Source organism: Rhinatrema bivittatum, chromosome 6 (genome assembly GCF_901001135.1).
Source record: "Rhinatrema bivittatum chromosome 6, aRhiBiv1.1, whole genome shotgun sequence".
NCBI lineage: Eukaryota > Metazoa > Chordata > Amphibia > Gymnophiona > Rhinatrematidae > Rhinatrema > Rhinatrema bivittatum.
Genome location: NC_042620.1, coordinates 356426165 through 356452568, shown reverse-complemented (window position 1 = coordinate 356452568; position 26404 = coordinate 356426165). Strand labels below are relative to the sequence as shown.

At 46.3% G+C, this 26404-nt stretch overlaps 1 protein-coding gene across 3 annotated transcripts in view; it reads right to left on the bottom strand.

The window, feature by feature from the left end:
* The window catches only part of GRIA3 (glutamate ionotropic receptor AMPA type subunit 3), a 759693-nt gene that overhangs the window by 265602 nt on the left and 467687 nt on the right, over positions 1–26404 (bottom strand). For all 3 annotated transcript variants that reach the window (XR_003857595.1, XM_029607859.1, XM_029607861.1), the window contains exon 7: positions 4591–4758. Coding sequence is in view for 2 of the 3 variants with exons in the window: in XM_029607859.1 (XP_029463719.1) it covers positions 4591–4758 (168 nt within the window). In the remaining variant the exon portion in view is untranslated. The remainder of the gene's footprint in view (positions 1–4590; positions 4759–26404) is intronic.

Here is a 26404-nt window from a genome sequence, read left to right as displayed (position 1 = left end):
ATTGTTTTAGTACACAGGTCAACCGTGTTTCCTGCTTGTTAGGCTTATACTGTAATAGAGTGTTACGGTCACTGTACTTGGCTCTTTTGTATGCTGCATTGATGGCTTTGCGAGGATAACCTCGTGCGAGGAATCTGTCTGCTAGAATGTCTGCTTGTGTCTCAAAATCCTTATCCGTGGAACAAATACGTTTTGCTCTAAAGTATTGGCTGACTGGGAGGCCCATTTTAAAGCTGTGTGAGTGATGACTGCTGAACTTGAGTAAGTTATTGCGATCAGTAGATTTGCGGAATATGGTTGTGTGTATTCCACCTTGTTCTATTCTTAGGAATGTTGGCTTGTGCATGAACTGTGTAGTCTCTAATATTTCTGCCACGGGACATGGCAAATATAGGTGTTTCCTGAAATATGTCATGTATTGACAAAATATGCCAGTGTCTTCGTATGGCTGTCTTGATGACGTTGGATGCATCAGATTGTTTTAGTACACAGGTCAACCGTGTTTCCTGCTTGTTAGGCTTATACTGTAATAGAGTGTTACGGTCACTGTACTTGGCTCTTTTGTATGCTGCATTGATGGCTTTGCGAGGATAACCTCGTGCGAGGAATCTGTCTGCTAGAATGTCTGCTTGTGTCTCAAAATCCTTATCCGTGGAACAAATACGTTTTGCTCTAAAGTATTGGCTGACTGGGAGGCCCATTTTAAAGCTGTGTGAGTGATGACTGCTGAACTTGAGTAAGAATAGAACAAGGTGGAATACACACAACCATATTCCGCAAATCTACTGATCGCAATAACTTACTCAAGTTCAGCAGTCATCACTCACACAGCTTTAAAATGGGCCTCCCAGTCAGCCAATACTTTAGAGCAAAACGTATTTGTTCCACGGATAAGGATTTTGAGACACAAGCAGACATTCTAGCAGACAGATTCCTCGCACGAGGTTATCCTCGCAAAGCCATCAATGCAGCATACAAAAGAGCCAAGTACAGTGACCGTAACACTCTATTACAGTATAAGCCTAACAAGCAGGAAACACGGTTGACCTGTGTACTAAAACAATCTGATGCATCCAACGTCATCAAGACAGCCATACGAAGACACTGGCATATTTTGTCAATACATGACATATTTCAGGAAACACCTATATTTGCCATGTCCCGTGGCAGAAATATTAGAGACTACACAGTTCATGCACAAGCCAACATTCCCAAACAAGAAGAGATGCTAGTGGGCCATCAACCATGTGGCAATTGCACATGGTGTGCACAAACCATCCAAGGTATCCTATGGAAAGATCCCGTTTCAGGATACAAAGTTTGGCGCAAGCAAAATACAAACTGTTTATCCAGCAATGTAGTCTATGTTATCATCTGCCCGTGCCCCCAGCTATACATCGGTCGTACCTCAAGACCAGTTAAGGTGAGACTGGGAGAACACAAGTCCAGATTCAATACAGCAAAAATGACAGCGCCAATGGTGCAACATCTGACAGATAAGGGACATATTATAGCAGATCTCACATGGACGGTACTGGAACATCTGGACGCCCCATCTAGGGGCGGGGACATTAAAGCATTACTTAATCAACGTGAAGCTTTTTGAATTTTCACTTTAGCCACCGCGGCACCGCGGGGCATGAATGACGATCTAAATTGGAATATGTTGCTGTAAAACTCCATCTCCAGTATACCAGTCCATGGAACCCGTTGGCATATAGTGCGTTCTGGTAGTGAACCTGACCGCACGGTCTGATAACAGTTTAATATGGCACATTGATGCAGTTTCATGTGAGCACCAGATCAGTGAATATGGATGGACTTAAACACATTCGTTTTTGAACCAACTGACGGCATCACACCAGCGAGCAAGCCTGACAGCTTCGCCTACGTCATTACGTTAGCAAGCCACCCAGACAGGAGTTCTCCATCAGGTCGTGATTCAGTATATCAATCTCTTTTCACGCTGGCGTTATTACGTCACCAAGTTAGTATACGGTCATTGGTCATAACTTACTCTTTCAGCTGCACATATAAAGGGTCAGTTGAGAAGACACAATTACTCTTCCGGTGACGGAGTGATAGTCACTCCGCCTAGAGTCGTACACCTCAAGTTCATCAGAGGCTTGCATTGAACGGAGTTCATCTAGATTCCCATCAAGTTGGCAGCCCTACAATGTTTCACACCCCTGAGGAAAGACTAACAGTCTGAAACACGGATCGACTGTGTCGGGACTTTCGTTGGAAATTGGTCAGCGTATACCAACATCAAAAAGGGAAGTCTTTACTTTACTCCATAATAGTTTAAAAAGCAGAGCACATTCAGCTCTTTAAATTCAGCACTGTTATGGCTTTATAAACAAGTTCTACGTTTATCTTATGGAAGAGTTCACATAGACGAAAGAAAAAAATCTTTTATAGCAAAAAAAATTTTCACAAAGGAGGAGGGGGTCAGTTAATGATTATACCACCACATAACCGTGGTGCCGAGACACCAATGAGTTTATATGAAACTTTCCCTCTACTCCTTAACAATTTTTAAAATTATCACACAAACAATTTATTAACATTGGCATACACTGAATACAGCACAGGTGTCATAAATTGTCATTAAATACTAGTTTCTAATAAATCATTCACAAGTAGGCATTTAAATTCTTAATATCTTCATATCCCAGCGATTGAGCAGCCGCTCCTGATTGATTGATTATAACTGGGGAACTAGCCTGTTGGATCTAGGGGGCTGAAAATTGCCCCCCACTTATTTTATAAAGTATGTGTGTACTCTGCTTCTGAAAATCCTTAATTTTGTAAGTACTTGAAATAATCAGTTTACCAATTCTTCTGTACAGTATTTCACAACTATTACGCATATTTAAAAAAGGCATTCCAGTGGGCGTTTTAGGGTGGGGGAGTAAACTATGCATGTATAATTGAATTTTCAAATGTACGTGCCTAGGTTTCCCCTCCCCCTCACTCAGACCTACTGCACCTGCTGATATAGCATGCGCAGAGGACACAGGCACTCTTGTACCCATCGAAGTGTGATCGATTTTTACAAAGGGAAACTACCTGGGTGGTTTATGTTTGAAAATGTGCTTACCACTTACATAAGTACAAAAGTACTTTGCCACTAGGCAGGCCAGTGAAAATTACTCCTTTATGTTCATCAGGATCTCTGTTCTGGTTATTGTTGATTACCCGACAGTCATGATAGAAATCAGTTGAGCAAAAATATTCAGAACCCTGGCGGCAGTAATGGAATGATAGAATGAGAACTGAACCCACTGGTCACAATCAACACTGTTGTTACTATCATCCTAAAAGCATAGCTGAACACATGCAGCACAAATTGTTTTTTTCCTTGTTGAATGAGCTTGTTACAATGCATTTAATTATTTTCAACAATATTGATGCACGTTTATAGGACGCGTCAAGATTTATTGCCCCTCAGAAGAAATCCTGACCTAAGCAAATTTAACCTTTCATTTTGATGTGCTACTCAACAGAAGTAAATATTGACTTGATGTTTGTGCTTAATCTTCCATGGAAGGACTCTTATTCTATATGATTGATTTCCTATTACTCCTCTTCAAATCAACTGAAATTCAATATATAACTATTCAGCCAAATGAACCTCACGTTGTAGAAATCAGGTAGGGCAACAACATTATTTTAGTCAATAAGAATCTCTCTGGTGATCGAAGAGAAGTTTAATCTGACAATACAACTGTGTTAACTGTTAAAAATAATTGCATTCATCTCCCCTTTCTCAAGTAATAACTGTGCCATGCCTTGCTAACTGGCCTTCTTAATTACAAACTGCATATCCCTGGTCTATTAGAAATTAGCTTCCTTGAGGGCTAACCTGGCAGCTCAGTGGCCATGCCGGACTCAATTCCCAGGCCAGCTCTTCTGCTCCGTGGGCCAGCTAGGAATGATACAGAGGCAGCATGCATAGCCCTTGGGTGAAGGGGGTGGGGGAGACACAACCATCCTGCAATGTTGACACCTAGTGTCTGGATCCTGGGATTACATTAGTTGGGTTCTGGCAGATATCATGCTTTGTGACCCCTGGCTGAGGATTCTTGCTTGAGGACAGTTGCTGCGACAGCTGGCCAGAGTTGGGAGGAGGGCTATAAAACAAAGGGGTGGGCAAACCTCTCCACCGGTTAATTACAAATGAAAATTTATGGTGCCGTAGCAGGTTAAAAATAGTAGGGCTCTTACATAATATTGCTGTATCTTTGCTCACTGCCTATATTCATATGTACTGCACTGAACCCATTTTAATTCCCTCCCTATCACAACAAATTACTTGACACCTACAAAAAGAAACCCGCATAGTGAGTCTCGTACCCATTTCAGAGCGTACTGGCTAATAATGCGGCAGTCAAGTAAAACACATTTTCTTTCATAAACACAAAGAGGACTGCCTTGATATGATTTTGCCCCGAGGAACTCAAAGGCCATATCCACTTGTGGAGAGTTCTAAAGAAGCTTCTTCTGGAAACAGAACGTCAGCTGCATGAGTGTATCATAAATTCTTTAATATTTCATATCCGAGAAGGCTTGCCTGGCTTCCCTCACCATTTTCAGTGCTCTTTCAATGTCGATTCCTTGGCTCCAGGGCACTGCGGGGTTTGCTAGGCAGTCTCCGGCACTGCCTCTCCTGGAAACATCGACCCGCTGCCTCCTCAAGTAACGGAAAGCCTCCGCAATAACCAAGACTGCATCGTGGGTTAGTGCAGATGTGTACTAAAAGCAAAGCAGACAGAATATTATAGGACCCTGCAGGCCGCAGAAGATCTTAGGTAGACAAAATACATTCTTCTTCTCTCTTTTTTTTTCCTTTAACAGCTTTTTGGAGCAGCTAGGGTACTGAGAATCTGGATTAGTCGCAGATATAAGAAGAGCTTAATTAAAATATATTACTTTATGGTTAAATGTGGTTTTCCAAATAGGGGTAGATACTGAAAGAACAACTGAGCGAGAAGGATAACCGGCTGATTTGAGCAGGTTATCTTTAGGAGAATATTCAGCTGAACCTTACTGGCTAGGATTTTAGCTCACTATCCACTCAGATCTGGCCAGATGGATTTATTGTGGCTAAACTTAACCTGGCTAGTGCAGAAAATCAGGCTCTAACCGGCTAAGTCTTGCTTAGAAAATCAAAACAAACAAGAACAACCATCAAACTCTTGAAATTGAAAAAAGTCCCTCCCCTCCCCTCAGTTATTATATTACATTTTTTTATAGCTGGTTATTGCCAACATGTTTTATTTGTTGTCCCTGTACAAAGTATTAGAAACTAACAGGGTAAACGCTTACTTTACGAGTTTGTCTGGCTAGACCGTCTTCCCTCCCTCCCTTTGGATTTTTAAACTGAAAAAATGGTACCAATGGGCATTCTGACCCCTTTATGTCCCTCCTGGTATTTAAAGTGAAGGATGGCCCCAGCCATGAAAATGTAGTAAATGGTCCTTCCGTCATGGGACCCCTTCTGGCCTCTCCTCTCCACACTTGAAAATATAGAAAATAGTCCTGAATTTGCCAGACCCCCCTTTAATACGTCCATCACCTTGAAAATGCATAAAATGGTCCCACAGCAGCGAGGCACCCTCCCTTCTCTTTATAATTGAAAAAATAAGGCCTCTTAGCAGGAGGACCCTCGCTTGCCTTCTTCGCTGCCCTTAAATGGAGAGTGAAGCTGGGGACACTTCTGCCTTCCTTCCTGCTGTTCAACTGAAAACTAAATGGCAGTAGGCTCTGAGAACTACCAGCACTTAGAATCCTTTATTTACTGGTAAATAGACCAACCCCCATTCATAATAATTTAGCTATGATTGGTCTCTTCACTGACAGGGCAGTGAATAAATGAATACTAAGTATCTGTAGCACTGAAAGCATGCCGACACTTAGTTTTCAGCGTGACCGATGGAGATCCCCAGTCGCGCTCTAAAGGGCAGCAAGAAACGAAAGGGGATATCCTTCTGCCATGGGGCAATTTCTTCCATTATAAAGAGGGAGGGTTGGAAGGGGTCCTGCTAGTGCAGGATCAGTTTGTACATTTTCAAGGGTGGGGAGTGAGGGAGAGGAAGGGTCCCATGACTTCAGGGCTATTTTCTATATTTCCAAGGGTGGGGAAAAGGGGGTCACACAGCCACAGAACTATGCTTTTATCAACTTAAAAACCAAGAGGGAGCAAGGGAAGGGGGTGCAGCTGCCTGAGCAATTTTTTTTTTCAATATTAAAAAGGAGGGAAGGTGACTGGACAAATTAGCCCCTAAATGTGGTCAGCCTGGTTGGGCATCTAAGTGCTGAAAATATGCATTAGACACCTAACTTTCTCTCCTTTTCCTAAGCTTGTCAATAATTTGACAGGCAAAAATTAGCCTCCTAGTGAAATTTAGGTGGCTAAATTTAGCCAGTTAGCCCAGCCAGTTTATAAAGGCTTTGGTTTAGCCTGTTGTGTCCTTACTTTGCTGGCTAGATCCATTTGAATACTGATCTTATAAGCCATATTTTAGATTTATCTCATAACCAGCAAGCCTAGACCATACCTATGAAAAATATTTGACTTTTGAGTTTTTCCACACTATTGAACATAGGCAGCTATCTTACAGTTAGCTGGCAAATTTTATCCAGCTAACGTTACGATAGCTCTTTCGCATAACCAGACAGGCCTAGATTAATCAAAAAGCTATAAATATAGCGGACATAGTGCCTGCGATAAAAAAAATGGGCATGGTTAGGATAATTTCCTGTATATCGCATGGCAGAGGAAATTATCGTGACGCGCATTGCGTCAGCATGTTGCGTGTGGTGTCAGTGCACAGGGCGTTGCATCAGCGCATTGCGTATCATTTTACACAACGCGTGTTATTGTTTTTGTTTATATATACCAGCTTCCTGAAGCTGCCTCTTTGAAGGTGTGTCAGGCATTGGAGAGAGGACAGGAGTTGAGTTATTGGATAATGGTTGGAGTAGGAGTTTAGCTAGCAATTTCTGAGTGCAGTGTCTTGTGTTCTGTTGCCATCTATTTCCCTGTATCTTGTTCTTTTGTCTTCTATGTTGGAGTGAAAGTTTTTGTCAGTTTGTCCTGTTTGTCTGTGTTTGTGTCAGGAGGAGGTGTGGTGGTGAGGTGGAAGAGGAGTGGTGAGGAGAATTGGTGAGGTGTGGTGGGCAGGAGTGCTATGGGAAGGAGTAGTAGGGATAGGAACAGGAGTAGAGATAGGGAGAGGGCTAGGGATAGGAGGAGGCAGGAGGGGGAAGGGGTTAGACAGGCGAGTCTGGTGGGAGGAAGACGACAGGCTAGGAACAGACAGAGAAGGCGGAGGGGAGGAGAGTTGGTGGGGCAGTTGCAGGGGGGAGGAAGAGAGGGGAGAGAGGAACATGAGCGAGAGTGAGGGAAGGGAGGACACCTCTCCAGAAGTGGAAGTGGCACCCCCCTCAGGCAGCAAGGCACATTCGACTCAGGGCCTTGGAGTTCAGCTGGGAAGACGACGACATGATAATTGCTGGGGTCCTGAAACATTATGCCATGTTTGGGAACTGTGCAGCCAAAATCTCGAAGGTAGCCAAGGGCCAGATCTGGTGCACCATTGCCCAGGCAATCTCCAGGTGCACCGGCATGAGACATTGTGGGGAGCATATGGCCCACAGATACCAGGACATAAAAACACAGTTAAAGACCAAGGTGGCGAACCGTAAGAGGTACATCTGGCAGACTGGTGGAGAAGGCTCGTGTTCAATAGTGCTGATGCCCATGGAGGAGCACCTCGTCCAAGGCTGGGACCGGATGTGTTCGAAGGCATGGCTGAGCAACTGGACACCACGCAAGCTAGAGCCAGTAAATTCACCTCCCCTGTAAATGGCAAGGTTCCTACAGTTGTGCACAACATTTGGCATAAGAGGCTCACATTGATTGACATGCAAAGTGTGCAGCTCATGCCAAACGGTCTGTGTGTGTAACTCTTGGCTTTGGTACTTATGTGTTTTTTGTTTTCACAGCTCTCACCCAGGACTCTGCTGGTCCCAGCCATCCAGCCCCAGGGACCAGCAGTGAAGAACCAGGGGCCAGCTGTGCAACAGCCTTTTTCCGTGCCCCTTTTCTCATGGACACAGTACAGTGAGGAGGAAGAGGAGCAGCAGCAGCTTCCTCAGCACAGCCTCATCCTGCAAGGCCTTGGCTCAACCAGCTCTCCGAATGTGAGCCTAAATTGTTCCAGCTTCATGAAGGAACCCAGCCTGCATTGACCCAGCTTAACCTCAATCCAGCATACCATGCTCAGCACAAGGCAGCACATACAGAGCCACAGCCATCCACCAGCTCCCTCATGCCACTTCTAAAGCCTCAACCCTCCACTCCGTCCACGACCAACACTGGACCAGCACCAGCTCTGCCAACACCACCGGCACCAACTGAGGCCTCAATGCACAAGCAGTCGGACTGGCTGGAAAGCAGCCATGGTGTCCACCTGCTCCACATACAGGCAGAGCTAGTGCACCTCAGGAGGGCAGTCAATGGGCAGACCCAGGCCATGTGTGACCAGACAGCAGCCCAGGCGCAAGCTCTCACCACAGTGGCAACATTAATAAATAACCTCACCAGTGTCCTCACACAGATTCTGCAAAGAATGCTGAAGCCTGCAGCATTGCCTTCCCCAACATCCCAAGACTCTATGCCTCATAGCAGTCCCTGCCCTGACAGGCGAACAAGGGGTAGCCCCCCAAAGAAATGCCACCTCTAAGTGGTAAGCCACAGCATGGCAAAGGCCCATGAACATTCGCCACTGAGGACCTGTTTTGCTGAGAAACAAGATTTGTTGAACAAGTCTGACTGGGCCTCTCGACAGAGTTTCTGTGCTGGCTAGATGGAAGAAGACTGCTGGGCCCATCCTCACTACAGAGTTCCTGTGCTGGATAAATGGAAGCAGACTGCTGGGCCTGTCCTCACTACAGAGTTCCTGTGCCAGTTAGATGGAAGACTGCTGGGTCCATCCTCACTACAGAGTTCCTGTGCTGGCTAAATGGAAGAAGACTGCTGGACTTGTCTTCTCTAGAGAGTTCCTGTGCCAGCTAGATGGAAGTAAACTGCTGGGCCCATCCTCACTACAGAGTTCCTTTGCTGGCTAGATGGAAGAAGACTGCTGGGCCTGTCCTCACTACAGAGTTCCTGTGCTGGCTAGCTGAAAGAATGGTCTACTGTCTGTCACTGTGGTGCTGCTGCCTAGCTCTAAAGCCCTCCTCAATGCTCTGCCCATACTCAAGCCTCCTTGATGTGGTCTCCAGTTCAGTCTATGAACATTCACCACTTAGGGTCCAGCTGCTGTCTCTTCTCTCCTGCTCTTGATCATAGTGTCTGGCTTATCTCAGCTCATCTCATCCTGGTGCTGCCTCCTCCATCTTGCTATGTCTCATCTTATCTCATCTCAGGCTGCAGCTACCTCTGTCCTGCTTTGTCTTCTCCTATGGCTGCTACCTCCATGCTGCTGTGACTTCTCCTGGGGCTGCTATTTCCATGTTGCTGTGAATTCTCCTGGGGCTCGTGCCTTCATGCTGCGGTGTCTTCACCTGGTCCTGCTGCCTGCTACTTGAACTCTGCAGCCTTGGTCCTTAGTTTGTCCCCCCTTTGAGTATGCTCTTTCAACATGGACTGCCTAGAGCCTTACTTGAACTTTGCTGCCTTGGCCCTTAGGCTGTCCACCCTTTGAGTGCACTCTTTTAACCTCGAATGTCTGGGTCCCTTTTGGTTTACATCACATAGTTGTGCTGATATCAGCTTTAATACTACAGCTGTACTGTAGCTTTTGAGGTGCTACATCTGCTTCATGTGCTCTTTGCTGTAATCATGATTGTGCAAAAGGATGATGCTAACACTGTATATATACTGTTGTCATTTGTAACAATGTATGCAGAGGTATACACTCAATGTGCTGTTAATTTCGCTTATAATGTGATGTGCAATTGTATCTCTTATCCTTGCAGAATGTGATTACCAAAGAATTTGACTTTCTTTCAGTCTGTTGACATTTTCTGTGTAATAAAGTGGTCACAGGTTTGAAAGAACACTTCTTGCTTGTCTGTTTTTATTGTGTACTTTTTCTCTTAAGGGTTCACTAGGTGAAAGTTTGGGGATCCACATGACCTTGCATGCTATAGTGCCAGTGGCCATTCCAAGTAGGCACTTTTCTGGCACGCAAGACGATTTGACCTATGGCATACAATCTAAAGCTGATTGTATGCTTCCAAGGAAGATGGCAATAGCTAAACAGGAAGCTCCTTACTGCGGAGCTTCAGTATTGGCTCCAGTTGCTTTCTCCAGAGAACATACTCTTACCTAACTGTTAGGTACATGGGCATGTATATGAGATGGCCAGTAGCTAGCTAGTGAGCACCTTCATATGCAGTATGGTGGAACAGGTGTAGAAATGTTTGGCTACAGTTGCAGTAGCTATGTTTTCACTCTGTTGGGGACCAATCAGTTGACCATCTATGCAAAGGTAATAGTGGACCTATTACAAACCATTGGCCTGTAACATTATAAAAATATATCACCTCTGAAAAACAATGGCCCTTCTCTCTGGCACCAAATGCTATCATGACCTAAGTCTTCAGTCAGAGAGCTACTAAAAAAAGACATAAAGTCCTAGGTGGGTTTTAGCTGTACTGATCCTAAATCTGCATCTGCAGGTGTCTGTGACAGAGAGTACATAGTATACATGTAAAGCCTGGGTGGTATTAAGGGCAAGTTTCACTAATCACCCCCCAATACTTTACATTGGGACCTTTACTTGGGTCCTCACACCACCTAAAAGGCAATCTGGACAAAACCCTATTTATGTTTCTCACTAAATAAAATATACACACAATGCCACAGCCCAGGATCAGATAGCTAGGGAGCCTGTAGCTGCTTGGAAGCAGGCAGCCCTCCACAGACCTGTTGGTATTATACAGATAATATAATACCTGTACAGATATATAATACCTGTTGATATTATACAGATCTACTTGCGAGGCTAGTACAGGGGAGGCAGCCAGTTTGTGAAGGTCTTCCTGCTCCCAAGCAACTGCAGGCCTATCCTTCACAACTATCCTCACTTCTCCTCAGTTGTCACACAGCTGATGACATGCTGTTAGAGTAGCCAGCAAGTAGACAGAGGTGCCAAATGCACAGGTTGTGTAGAGGACAAGTGATGCAGGGAAAATTGGCTGCTAACCCTATCCCCTAAAATCAACTGCAAAATCTGCCACCACTTCAATGTATGCACACAGAACATATCGAGCTACTAGGGATGTGAATCGTTTTCCATATCGTCTTAACGATAGAAATCGTGTGGCAGGGCAAGAAAATCGTCTTAGGCACGATTTTTTAGTTAAAAAATCGTTAAAAATCATTTTTTTCCGATTAGTGCGCACTAACTCGAGTTAGTGCGCACTAACGGGAGTTAGTGCGCACTAACTGGGAGTTAGTGCGCACTAACTGAAAATGATACAATTTGACACTTTTCAGGTCAGTTAAGGTCAGTTTAGGAATGAATATGTATTCCTATTGGCTGCCCTCTTATTTATTCATGTTACCAAGTTTCCTACTGACAGTATATGGGGGATGGGAAATGGAAACAGTTGGTAGCTTGACAAAACAAGTAATGTGATCAGTCAATGTGACTAGAACTTGTGCCCTAACCCTGATACCAGGGGTATTGTGATCTTCCTGCACACAGTGCCCTATCCCTATTAATACCAGGAGTGTTGTGATCTTCCTGCACACAGTGCCCTATCCCTAATACCAGGGGTGTTGTGATCTTCCTGCACACAGTGCCCTATTCCTGATACTGGGGGTGTTGTGATCTTCCTGCACACAGTGCCCTATTCCTGATACCGGGGGTGTTGTGATCTTCTTGCACACATCCCGGTATCAGGGATAGGGCACTGCATGCAGGAAGATCACAACACTCCTGGTATTAATAGGGATAGGGCACTGCATGCAGGAAGATCACAACACTCCTGGTATTAATAGGGATAGGGCACTGCATGCAGGAAGATCACAACACCCCTGGTATCAGGGATAGGGCACTGTGTGCAGGAAGATCACAATACCCCGGAGGAGTGAGGGTCAGGCAGCTCCCCCCTGTCTGTGAAGCCAGCCTCTCACTAGTAATGCAGGGAGGGAGCTGTCTCAGACTTCACCATCCTCCCCCCCCCCCCCTCACCCACACACCATTCACTAGCTGGGACATGGGGGAAGTCAGGAGTGAGGGTCAGGCAGCTCCCCCCTGTCTGTGAAGCCAGCCTCTCACTAGTAATGCAGGGAGGGAGCTGTCTCAGACTTCACCATCCTCCCCCCCCCCCCCTCACCCACACACCATTCACTAGCTGGGACATGGGGGAAGTCAGGAGTGAGGGTCAGGCAGCTCCCCCCTGTCTGTGAAGCCAGCCTCTCACTAGTAATGCAGGGAGGGAGCTGTCTCAGACTTCACCATCCTCCCCCCCCCCTCACCCACACACCATTCACTAGCTGGGACATGGGGGAAGTCAGGAGTGAGGGTCAGGCAGCTCCCCCCTGTCTGTGAAGCCAGCCTCTCACTAGTAATGCAGGGAGGGAGCTGTCTCAGACTTCACCATCCACCCCCCCCCCCTCACCCACACACCATTCACTAGCTGGGACATAGGGGAAGTCAGGAGTGAGGGTCAGGCAGCTCCCCCCTGTCTGTGAAGCCAGCCTCTCACTAGTAATGCAGGGAGGGAGCTGTCTCAGACTTCACCATCCACCCCCCCCCCCCTCACCCACACACCATTCACTAGCTGGGACATGGGGGAAGTCAGGAGTGAGGGTCAGGCAGCTCCCCCCTTGTCTGTGAAGCCAGCCTCTCACTAGTAATGCAGGGAGGGAGCTGTCTCAGACTTCACCATCCTCCCCCCCCCCTCACCCACACACCATTCACTAGCTGGGACATGGGGGAAGTCAGGAGTGAGGGTCAGGCAGCTCCCCCCTGTCTGTGAAGCCAGCCTCTCACTAGTAATGCAGGGAGGGAGCTGTCTCAGACTTCACCATCCTCCCCCCCCCCCCTCACCCACACACCATTCACTAGCTGGGACATGGGGGAAGTCAGGAGTGAGGGTCAGGCAGCTCCCCCCCTGTCTGTGAAGCCAGCCTCTCACTAGTAATGCAGGGAGGGAGCTGTCTCAGACTTCACCATCCTCCCCCCCCCCCTCACCCACACACCATTCACTAGCTGGGACATGGGGGAAGTCAGGAGTGAGGGTCAGGCAGCTCCCCCCTGTCTGTGAAGCCAGCCTCTCACTAGTAATGCAGGGAGGGAGCTGTCTCAGACTTCACCATCCACCCCCCCCCCCTCACCCACACACCATTCACTAGCTGGGACATGGGGGAAGTCAGGAGTGAGGGTCAGGCAGCTCCCCCCTGTCTGTGAAGCCAGCCTCTCACTAGTAATGCAGGGAGGGAGCTGTCTCAGACTTCACCATCCACCCCCCCCCTCACCCACACACCATTCACTAGCTGGGACATGGGGGAAGTCAGGAGTGAGGGTCAGGCAGCTCCCCCCTGTCTGTGAAGCCAGCCTCTCACTAGTAATGCAGGGAGGGAGCTGTCTCAGACTTCACCATCCTCCCCCCCCCCTCACCCACACACCATTCACTAGCTGGGACATGGGGGAAGTCAGGAGTGAGGGTCAGGCAGCTCCCCCCTGTCTGTGAAGCCAGCCTCTCACTAGTAATGCAGGGAGGGAGCTGTCTCAGACTTCACCATCCTCCCCCCCCCCCCTCACCCACACACCATTCACTAGCTGGGACATGGGGGAAGTCAGGAGTGAGGGTCAGGCAGCTCCCCCCCTGTCTGTGAAGCCAGCCTCTCACTAGTAATGCAGGGAGGGAGCTGTCTCAGACTTCACCATCCTCCCCCCCCCCCTCACCCACACACCATTCACTAGCTGGGACATGGGGGAAGTCAGGAGTGAGGGTCAGGCAGCTCCCCCCTGTCTGTGAAGCCAGCCTCTCACTAGTAATGCAGGGAGGGAGCTGTCTCAGACTTCACCATCCTCCCCCCCCCCCTCACCCACACACCATTCACTAGCTGGGACATGGGGGAAGTCAGGAGTGAGGGTCAGGCAGCTCCCCCCCTGTCTGTGAAGCCAGCCTCTCACTAGTAATGCAGGGAGGGAGCTGTCTCAGACTTCACCATCCTCCCCCCCCCCCTCACCCACACACCATTCACTAGCTGGGACATGGGGGAAGTCAGGAGTGAGGGTCAGGCAGCTCCCCCCTGTCTGTGAAGCCAGCCTCTCACTAGTAATGCAGGGAGGGAGCTGTCTCAGACTGGTATCAGGGTTAGGGCACTGTGTGCAGGAAGATCACAACACTCCTGGTATTAATAGGGATAGGGCACTGTAAGAGATGACTGTAGTAGATTGAATAAAGATCTGATGTTTCTGCTCTCCTCACACCAAACAAAAACAACACACAAGCAGAGAAGCCCTTCTTACAAAGCTGAGCTAGTGAGTTAAGTAGGAGGAAAAGTAAACATACTGGTGCCAGTGTGGCTACTTAAAAAATACACTTACCAACAATCAATTACATATATTTGAACTGTGTACAGTTCCAGCCAGGACCACCTTTCTAAAATGCACAGTGATTGGCAAATTCAACATGCACTAGCATTTCAGGTGCCTGCTAACAAAAATAATAAACAAACAAGTTCTAGTCAGGTGAGTGCTGATCATTACATTACTTTTTTTGTCAAGCTTCCAACTGTTTCCATTTCACATCCCCCCAACCATATTGGTAACATCAATAGATAAGAGCACAGCCAGCCAATAGGAATACATACATACATATTCATTCCTAAGTGACCTTTACTGACCTGGGAAGTGTGAACACTTTGTTTCATTTTCTGTTGGTGTTCGTTAGTTTCCAGTTCCATTTCCCATCCCCCCAACCATCACCTCAGTGGTAACCTTGGTAACATCAATAGATAAGAGGGCAGCCAGCCAATAGGAACACATATTCATTCCTAACTGACCTTCAGTGACCTGGAAAGTGTTTATTTGTATCATTTTCAGTTAGTGCGCACTAAATCGAGTTAGTGCGCACTAACGGGGAGTTAGTGCGCACTAACTCGAGTTAGTGCGCACTAACACGATTTAACGATTTTTAACGATAAATCGTTAGAATTTCTATTGTATCGTGTTCTATAACGATTTAAGACGATATAAACATTATCGGACGATAATTTTAATCGTTGAAAAACGATTCACATCCCTACGAGCTACATATGGCGGTATCTTTGTAGGCATAAGCTGGCAGCATATACATCTGGCAGAGTAAAGTACAAAAGATGTGACAGCCTCTATGTGGAGTGTCCAGGATCTGTTCTACAGAGAGGTGGGTAATTAAGGCCATGGTCTGGAAAAAGGGAACCTCTAATTGGAGTGCCAGCAGGCCTCAAGCAAGGCCCACCCCCCCCCAAGAAAAAACCCAGAAAACCCTCTCTGGCAGCTGAAGCTCTTGGAACCATGAACACCCCCAAATAAGTGGAGAGTTAGGACCACTTCAAGTACTAGGTAGAAAAGTATCAGGGTTCAGGGGGTGGAAGGGATATACTACAGCCAGATATCTACTCATGCAGAATTGTGACACAGGGCAGAACAAGTTTTACATCCCCTCCCCTCTCAACACAAGGAATAAACAATATGAGCCATAGGTGGAATGGTCTTTGAGTAAGCGTGAGGACATTTTCTCACCCTATGATACAAAAGTTTTTCTGAGGCACCCGTTGGAAGCACAGATCACTTGTGGTGAAAGACAGTCTGTGTAAAATGGATGCACACACACTGCCTGCTCTGGGTATGCATAAGTGTGATAATGGAGGGAACAAGGAGGCAAATATCATCCCCAGACACAGATGTAGACCAAGGTTAACACAGCACGTCACTCACCCAGATGCACACATTCACACATATGTGTTGGGCCTTTTTTGGGGACAGACTACCTCTAGCAGTTTGTGCACCTACACATGACCAAAGACTATGTTCCAGCCATGTCCGTAATCTGAAAACATTGATGTCTCTGGCTGCCTGGTTCCTATGTGATAATGAGGGCGTGAGAGTGCAAAGTACGCACAGAAGATTAGGTACACCGGCCAGCATGACAGACATCTGCAAGAAGTATATATTCCAGGCACTTTATAAAAGATACTGACATGGGTCCCTCAATCCTCCAGAGGACAAGAAATGCTTGTCTTTAAAGAAAGCAACACAGGAAGGGCATAAGCCATCATACCAACCACATGACACCTCTGGGAGCATTTGTCCCATTCAGTCAATAACAGGTTTCCCAATGAGGCTCCTGAGCGCATCAGCTGACAACAGCTTCTCTAGCCTTTATGCTATACACAGAGCTGATGATTGTGAGTTTATCAGCACACCTGCCCTTCACACCACTAAAATGTAAAAGTGACAAAGACCACATGAGGCACAGCCTAGAGGACAACAGTTCTTCCAGCTTGGCCACAAGTCCTGCCAGCCATGTGGCTCAGCAAGGGCCTGCAATCATAAAAGTATGGAAAGGTGGGGAATGACCTTGGAAATGGACCAGTCTGCAAGCTATTCACCCCAGGAGTGCTTAGCCTATGTGCTTTAAGGGTGGCCACAGATAGCATTAGACTGTAACTGATATTAGCGATCGTTGCAAGCAAACTACTCTGCATATTTTCTGGGTGCATACATACATACAGTAGCACCACATGACTATCTGTGAGCTACAACGGCCAAGAGCATTGCAGCACCATGAAATCTCCATATCTGACTAAGACTACCTGTGACGGGTCAGTCGAGGCAAAGAGCTTTGAACATACCTTAGCGTTGGGTTCAATGATGTGAACCTTAGGAGAGATGTGGGTGCTCTTAGAGCCATTAAAAACTATACTGTGATGGTGACATTTCTGAGATGACTGGCAACTACAAGTGAAGGCAGGCCACCATCTGATTCCCAATCCTGCCTTCACAGAGTCAGCCCTGCATTCTTGTTTAGCCTCCCTGAGAAGCTAACCTACCCAACATGACATCCCAATGGCCAAGGCCCTCACCTTCTGCACATGATACTTGACAAATAGCCTATGTAGATGTAGTAGGGTGCATCTGTGTATGAGTGAATGCAACCACAAAGAGGTATGCTAGCTTGGAAGGATCTGTGAGCATTGTGGGAATGGCACTAGCACAGGCACTTTACCCAACGCTGTAATGAAGGTCCCTAGGTGAACACTCTGAAGTCAGCAGTAGGGTTGCCAACTGCCACCCAGTTTCCAGGCCAGGCTGATTCAGTCCTGGCTTTCCCTCCTAGAGAGAGGCTGTGTGCATGTCGTGCTCCTGCAGCAGAGATTAAAAACCTTTATTTTTAAATATTTTCATTTACTTAGCCTTATAATTTTGATATATTTTAGTTAAGTTTGTATTGAGGCATCAGTCCTCACTTTTATTTAGAGTTTATTTCATTTATTTAGACTTTGATTAGATTTGTTTGAGGGGAAAGAAGCTCCACTGCCTTCCCATGTATACAGACTGCAGCCTCTCTTCCTTTCTCCCATTTACTTATACACACGTTTCTTTGTTGTAGGGTGAAGTTTTAGTTAGGCAGGGACAGTTTTTCAGGGCTTTAGTTTTAGGGTGAGTTTTGTTTTAGGCAGGGTTAGTTTCAAATCACATTTTCTATCTTCTTTGCTTTATAGTTTTACATTCTGTTGTACTCTTTCCTTCAGCCTCCCATTGGAGCTGAAGGAAGAGTTTTATTTCAACTGTCTTGTTTGATTTAGTTATTTAATTTCAACCCTTCCCCCAACAATTGCTTTTTTTAATTTTATTTTAGTTTTATAAGTTAAAAGAGCAGCAAGCTCTTACCTTTTTATTTTCTTTATTTAATCACCGAGGCTCCTGGAACTCTGGGATGGGAAGGGCTCAGCTCCTCAGCAGGGCCACAAGCTCTGAAGCCCGGCTGAGCTCTAATCAGACACCTGCTGCAGGCCTTCCTGGAGCAACCAAGGAGCTTTCTTTTCTAAGTTTTATTTATAGGTTTTGTTTTGTTTTTTGTACTTCTTACTCCTCTGTGCACTCTCTTTTTAATTTTGGAGCATAGGTTCACTTGTTCAGTTAAAACTTGTCATTTCACTTTTTATACATTTAATTTAATTAAAAAAATTATTAGAAAAAAAAGTCACCTTTAAGTGACCCTTCTCACCTTCCTTTTAATTTCAGTAGAGGCTGCTTCAGTCCCAGTCCCTATTGCCAAAGCTGAATAGAAAGAACAGCCTGGGCAATGGGGAAGAAGCAGCCTCAAGCAGGCCCCAAGAAAGCTGGGGGGGAGGTGCCAGCTGGAAGTCAGTACCACAGAAGAACATCTGTGACTTTCTGGCCCACACCTCAAAAGCTGCAGCAACAATATCAGCTGCAGCTGCACCCCCTCAAAATGCAGCATCCAACCCAGCAACAGCTAATAATGACATCTCTGCTGTTGCTGGGCACAATACTCCTATCCCAGCACTGTTATCTGCTGGAGCAGAGACCCCTATTATAGCTTCTTCCACCACTGAGGTAGCCATTCTGGCCAACATTACCCTTCCTTCCACCTCAGAGGTGTCTGTGTCGCTGGCCAGAGAGACAAGCGGTGTCCGTGCTGCTGCAGAAATTACTAAAAACACCTCAGGCAGCAGCAGGGCACAATAAAGACAGCTCAGGGTCCAAGTTCCTCCCCAGTCATTGCTTCCACTTCTGCTGCAGTCAAACTGCCGCAAACAAGATCCTATGTGGTGGTGGTGTCAGGCGCAGCAGCTGGTGGCTCTGCCGGGAGGAATGTAGGATGAGCACAACAAAAAAAAAAGAAGAGCCTCCTACTCTTTTTTTCCAGCTACCTTTGCTTCCAAGTTTATCCACCTTGTAGATTGTAACTTTGCTCCTTCTGTTAAATGATTGTTTATTGTTAAAGTTCTTACCCCGTTCTATGTAAACCGATCTGATATGGTTATTACCATGAAGGTCGGTATAGAAAAGTGTTAAATAAATAAATAAACAGCCAGGATCAGGCAGTAGAGCCCCATACCCAATACAATATGTCACCTATGACTTCCACGGGCTAACCCGGAGGCATGAAGTAAGGTGTCCAGCAATGGGAGAAGCAACTATCAAGGACCACGTCATGGCACTGGCCAACGTGGTGGGTCCTGCAGCCATTATGGTGGCTGTCAGGATGTACAGAAAAATAGTGTTTTTCCTCTGTTCACTGGCTGCCACACATATGGCAATTGTAAAGGGCATAGTGGTGGAGGGGTTCTTACCAGCTGAGGCTCTAGAGGTCCCCGGAACCAAGATGGTACTATCAAATGTGCCACCCTATATTCCTGAGGCAGTAATAATGGGTCACCTGTGCACCCTGGCGGAGGTTTGCTTTCTCATCACTGTGATACCCCTGGGGTGCAGGCACAGGATGCCACGTCCTGTCCTATAGAGTGCAGGTGACCATGAAGTTGCCTCAGGGAAGGGAAGTGGACGGCTCTTTTATTATCCCACATGAGAGGGCCCCCCACATACTATCTACTACAGCACAGAGGAAGTGAGGTGCTTCCTGTGCCGGGAGGTGGGGTATACCAGCAAAGTATGCCCCAAGGCAAAGAAAGCCAATAAGTCTCTGCTGTCCCCGAGCAGCCCTCCTCTCTTGCCCCCTCATCAGCAGCTGCTACTAACACCTTGGCAGCGCAAAGTCCTCCACCCCAAACTCCACCTGTTCCTCTGGGGGCCAAAGTCCTAGCATCCCTACCACCTCTGCTAGGACCCACTCAATTGGCACCACTCGGACCTCCCACTCCACTGCCAAAATTGCAGATGCCCATCACTTCAACATAACTGCCAGTGCTGAGGAACAGCAGTCCCTGATGGGGGGGGGGGGGGGGCCTTTAAAACCATCTCAGAAGTCCCCAGGGACATCACAGCCAGAACCCCTACTGCCAAATATGGCAATAACTTCCTCTAGCATGCCAAACAAAGCTACAAAGAAAACTAGCAGGGCATGCCAGATGTTGAAAATGCAGTCTCTCCTCTCACCATCCCAAAGATTTCTGCTCCTCACCCCAGTACTGTTGAGGCAGCTACCCATACAAATAATACCTGGCAGGGGCCATCTTGGATGAGAATGAGGCAGCCACATCTGCAGAATCCACCTAAAAGAAGACTTCACCCTATGAGTATGTGGCAGTCACTTCCTCAAATTCTAACTTGTGGGGAACTGCCCCAGATGAGAAATTGGCAACCACCCCTGCAAAATCCAACTTGCAGAGGTCTGATGGGAATGTGCCAGCCACTCCTGCGAATTCCATCGTGCAGGGGACTGCATCTAATGAGATGTGGCTACCCTAATGCAAACACTATCAACAGAGGACTTAACCACACCCCCAATTTCAGCAGGGGGGAATGGGGTAGTCTCTAGAGATTTGGCCGCTGCCGAAAAGATATGGAGCAGCTTAAGGAAGGAGAACAAATGCCTTCCTTGTCAATATTCACCCCAATAGAGGAAGCATTTGTTACTTATGTGGACCCTTGGGCTGTGACAAGATGGAGGGGCCAATGGGGGTGCCCCAAAGGTTCTTGCCATCAGCAGGCAGATACCCTTTCGAAGACCAGTAGCTTGGTACGAGGCCTGACAAGCTGCCCTTAAATAAGGGCAGCTTGATGATGTCCTTCACCCACGCCACAGAGAATTCCTGCCGCAGCCCTTTAAAGAAAGGGCTATTGTGCACGCGCGCACCTGGGAAAATCCACAGTAGCTCGTCCCTGCTGCGGAATGGCGACGTTTGGCGGTTGGTCGCGTCTCTGAGGTCCATGGAGGGTAACAGTACTCCCTCCTTTAGGGCTCCCTACACGAGGTCTTAGTTTTTTAAAATGAGTGGCATAAAAGGTCTTTAAAAAATGTTTATCTAGGATGTTTGATGCGGGTTCCCAAGAATTTTCCTCAGGAGCAAAACCTTCCCAAGAAAGTAATTATTCCCATTTATGGTTCCTATGGTGAACATCCAAAACTTTTTTTACTTGGTATACTTGATCCTTGGATGCAGTGGCAGTAGGTGTATGTGTCTTCCAGGAAGGCCATGTAAGAACCAGCGGTTTAAGAAGAGACACTTGAAAAATGTTATGTTACTCTAACAGTACCTCCCCTTAAAAGAGCCCACCTCTCCACCACAAGGGCTCGCGCAATCTCCATCGCAGGCCCCAAACAATGGAACTCCCTCCCGCCTGTTCTCAGACTTGAGCCATGCGTCTCTAAATTCCGAAAGAAACTAAAGACCTGGCTCTTCCGACAAGCCGACCCAGAATAGTACGCATCCACAAACCTCTCCCCCCCCCAGTACTCGCTCTAACACACCTCTGAACTTCACCATCTTTACCATTAGAAAACATCCCATAGTCTCTCTTGAACCCATGTATATAATTTCTCCCCAAGACCCTTGTATATAAGTTACTCCATTGCATTTTGTTCCTTCGTTTACCGTTTACTGTTCACTGTTTGCACTTTCTATACTACCTTATCTCTGTAATTACCAATTCCCATGCCCCCTCCCCTGTTCATTGTACTTTCGATCTTTCAGTTGTAATGTAAACCGGCATGATGTTTGCATACTAATGTTGGTATATAAAAACCTTAAATAAATAAATAAATAAATAAATAGGAGCTACCATCCAGGAAAAAGATCTAGGCATCATAGTGGATGTGCTCAGTGTGCTGCAGCAGTCAGATGTGCTCAGTGTGCTGCAGCAGTCAAAAAAGCAAATAGAATGTTAAGAATTATTAGGAAGGGAATGGTTAATAAAACAGAAAATGTCATAATGCCTCTATATCGCTCCATGGTGAGACCACACCTTGAATACTGTGTACAATTCTGGTTGCCGCATCTCAAAAAATATATAGTTGCGATGGAAAAGGTACAGAGAAGGGCAACCAAAATGATAAAGGGGATGGAACAGCTCCCCTATGAGGAAAGGCTGAAGAGGTTAAGGCTGTTCAGCTTGGAGAAGAGACGGCTGAGGTGGGATATGATAGAGGTTTTAAGATCATGAGAGGTCTTGAATGAGTAGATGTGACTCGGTTATTTACACTTTCAAATAATAGAAGGACTAGGGGGCATTCCATGAAGTTAGCAAGTAGCACATTTAAGACTAATTGGAGAAAATTCTTTTTCACTCAACGCACAATAAAGCTCTGGAATTTGTTCCCAGAGGATGTGGTTAGTGCAGTTAGTGTAGCTGGGTTCAAAAAAGGTTTGGATAAGTTCTTGGAGGAGAAGTCCATTAATGGCTATTAATCAATTTTACTTAGGGAATAGCCACTGCTATTAATTGCATCAGTCACTAACCAACCTCTTCCCCTTTTCAATAATATTCCAACAAAAACATATAGGGGATTAATTGCTCGGTGATAATCTTGTACGGAGGTAGTTCTATGAGGGTAACCAATTTATGGTTATCCTCTTGTGTACCCCCGTCTATTATTCTTTTATTAATTTTTATTTAATTTACCAACATCTTTTGCTTTTTGTAATTTTCAGTTTTTCTTAAAATCCCTTCTCCCCTGCTGCTTTTCCGCCCCACTAATGTTTTATTGCATACTTATCGGGACGTCGCCTCTATAATATCTCATGGGCGCGGAGCTGCTCGTCCGACACGGGCCATGTTTCGGCACAGGGTGCCTGCTTCAGGGACTGTGGGAGAATAAGCTGTGTCCAACACTGGGTTCACAGCATGTGGCAAACCTTCAATATATGAAAAAGTCAATCTCAGATAACACAAGCCTTATGAAGCCTTTATAACTTATTTAAGATCACAAGACCCACCTGGCTTTTTTCAAAAAACTTACTGTTATGCCGCTTTCCTTTGTCATACTCGGGACGCCCATAATGCTTATCTGGGCGTCGGCTTCATTCTAACCGTTTATATAGACCTGCCTGGGAAACCTACCTCCTCCTCTTTGTCAAAACCGAGGCTATCTCAGGTGTGGATGATCACAATAGTGTCTTGAATTTCCGACGTGGGCGGACCTGATTGTCTCTATGGGCGGCTTCAATTCAACCAGGGGCGTTTTCTAGGCGGGGTTAGTCACTTTCAATTTTTTCTGTTTAGCGTTTTACGCCCCCGGGTGAATCAGACCCGGGTGAATCAGACCCCGGGTGAATCAGACCCGGGTAAAACGCCCCCGGGTGAATCAGACCCGCCCGCTATGTCTCTATGGGCGGCTTCAATTCAACCAGGGGCGTTTTCCAGGCGGGGTTAGTCACTTTCAATTTTTTCTGTTTAGCGGGCGGGTCTGATTCACCCGGGGGCGTTTTACCCGGGTCTGATTCACCCGGGGTCTGATTCACCCGGGTCTGATTCACCCGGGGGCGTAAAACGCCCCCGGGTGAATCAGACCCGCCCGCTAAACAGAAAAAATTGAAAGTGACTAACCCCGCCTAGAAAACGCCCCTGGTTGAATTGAAGCCGCCCATAGAGACAATCAGGTCCGCCCACGTCGGAAATTCAAGACACTATTGTGATCATCCACACCTGAGATAGCCTCGGTTTTGACAAAGAGGAGGAGGTAGGTTTCCCAGGCAGGTCTATATAAACGGTTAGAATGAAGCCGACGCCCAGATAAGCATTACGGGCGTCCCGAGTATGACAAAGGAAAGCGGCATAACAGTAAGTTTTTTGAAAAAAGCCAGGTGGGTCTTGTGATCTTAAATAAGTTATAAAGGCTTCATAAGGCTTGTGTTATCTGAGATTGACTTTTTCATATATTGAAGGTTTGCCACATGCTGTGAACCCAGTGTTGGACACAGCTTATTCTCCCACAGTCCCTGAAGCAGGCACCCTGTGCCGAAACATGGCCCGTGTCGGACGAGCAGCTCCGCGCCCATGAGATATTATAGAGGCGACGTCCCGATAAGTATGCAATAAAACATTAGTGGGGCGGAAAAGCAGCAGGGGAGAAGGGATTTTAAGAAAAACTGAAAATTACAAAAAGCAAAAGATGTTGGTAAATTAAATAAAAATTAATAAAAGAATAATAGACGGGGGTACACAAGAGGATAACCATAAATTGGTTACCCTCATAGAACTACCTCCGTACAAGATTATCACCGAGCAATTAATCCCCTATATGTTTTTGTTGGAATATTAATTGCATCAGTAGCATGGGATCTTCTTAGTGTTTGGGTAATTGCCAGGTTCTTGTGGCCTGGTTTTGGCCTCTGTTGGAAACAGAATGCTGGGCTTGATGGACCCTTGGTCTGACCCAGCATGGCAATTTCTTATGTTCTTATGTTCTTATGTATGCCCATGGAAATGGGTAGTCGTAGTTGGTAGGTGACAGGACCAATTTGTCGGAGGATGGGGAATGGCCCTACATATCGAGGTGCCAATCTCATGGAGGGTAGGCGAAGTCAAAGATGTCGGCTTCTTGGCTTTCCATGCTGCTCGTTTTAGCATTTCCTCAGTACGAATCTGTAGTTCTTCCAACTCCTGAGTGGTAGATTGGGCGCAGGCAAAGGTTCCAATAGAGGTAACGGAAATGGGGGTAAAGATTGTTTTCCAAACATGATCTGGAAAGGAGAGGTCCCAGTTGCATAATTAACAAGTGAATTATGTGAAAACTCTGCCCATGGTAAAAGGGTAGACCAGTCATTCTGGTGTTGGTTGACATAAGCTCTTAAAAAGATAATGTTCTATTGGTTCTCTCTGCTTGACCGTTGGCCTGAGGATTATAAGTGGTAGTATGATCCAGGGTAATGTTAAATTTGCAACAAAGGGCACGCCAGTAATTGGCGGTAATTTGCGAACCTCTATCAGAAATAATATATTTAGGAAGTCCATGTAATCGAAATATATGAGTGACAATCGGGCTAATACTGGGGCTGAAGGCAGGCCTGGAAGAGGAGTGACATGGACCATCTTAGAGAACCTATCAATAATGACCCAAATTACTGTATTGCCATCTGAGGGGAGTAGGTCTACAATAAAGTCCATAGAAACATGCGTCCAAGGCTCCTTAGGAGGAGGTATGGGTTGCAACAGTCCCCAAGGCGTCCCCACCAACGGCATCTGCTCTTCACAAGTGGGGCTGGATTCCACATAGGCCTTTACATCAGACTGCATACGGGGCCACCAGTAGTAACACTGGAGAAGCTCCAATGTTCGCTTTTGCCCAGGGTGTCCGGGAATGTGTGAATCATGGGCCCATTTTAAGACTTTAGGTCGGAGGTGGCGAGACACAACATCTTACCAGGAGGAACGGTCTCTGAAGACACTAAGAGAATACAGGCAGGGTCTTTTATGTGTTGAGGTGGTTCCAATATTTCTTCGGACTCAAAAGATCGAGATAACGCGTCTACCCGGAGATTCTTTGAAGTAAGGTGGTAGCATATCTTGAAATGAAACCAAGAGAATAATAAGGCCCATCGGGCCTGTCAAGCGTCCAAATGCTGTGCCTGATGCAGATGCTCTAAATTCTTATGGTCCATGTAAATGGTAATTAGGTGTTGAGCTCCCTCCAGCCATTGACACCATTCTTCAAGGGCCAATTTAATAGCCAAAAGTTTCTTATCCCCAATACTATAATGTGTGAATTTCCGAGAAAAAATAGAACAAGGATGAAGACTTCTGGAGTTAGAATGCTGAATACATACAGCACCCATCCTGTAATCAGAGGCATCTACTTACAAGATAAAGGGATGGGAGGGATCTGGGTGATGGCATGGTTCTTGGAGGAAAGCCTTCTTTAGATCCTGGAATGCTTTGACCGCTTCCGGTGACCAATCTTTTGTATTAGCTCCTTTACGAGTGAGAGCCGTGAGGGAGGCAGTAATCAGGGAGAAGTTGGGAATGAAATTCCTGTAATAATTGACAAATCCCAGAAACCTCTGCAAGGCGTGGAGCCCAGAGGGTTGTGGCCATTCCAGAACAGTATGAATCTTCTCAGGGTCCAAGTTAAAGCCCTGACTCGACACTATATATCCAAGAAAAGGAAGACTTTCTTGTTCAAAACTGCATTTTTCCAACTTAGCAAACATTCTATTTTCCCGGCATCGTAAGACTAGTCGAACATGGTGATGATGCAAGTGGAGGTCCTTGGAGAAGACCAAGATGTCATCCAAATAAATTACAACACACTGATATAACAGATCTCGGAAGACATCGTTCATGAGATTCTAAAACACTGCAGGGACATTGCATAGCTCGAAAGGCATTACTAAATAGTCATAATGTCCATTTCAAGTGTTAAAAGCTATCTTCCATTCATCTTTGGATCATATACTTACTAGATTGTAGGGTCCTCAAAGATCCAGCTTGGTGAAAATTCGAGCTCCTTGTAATCG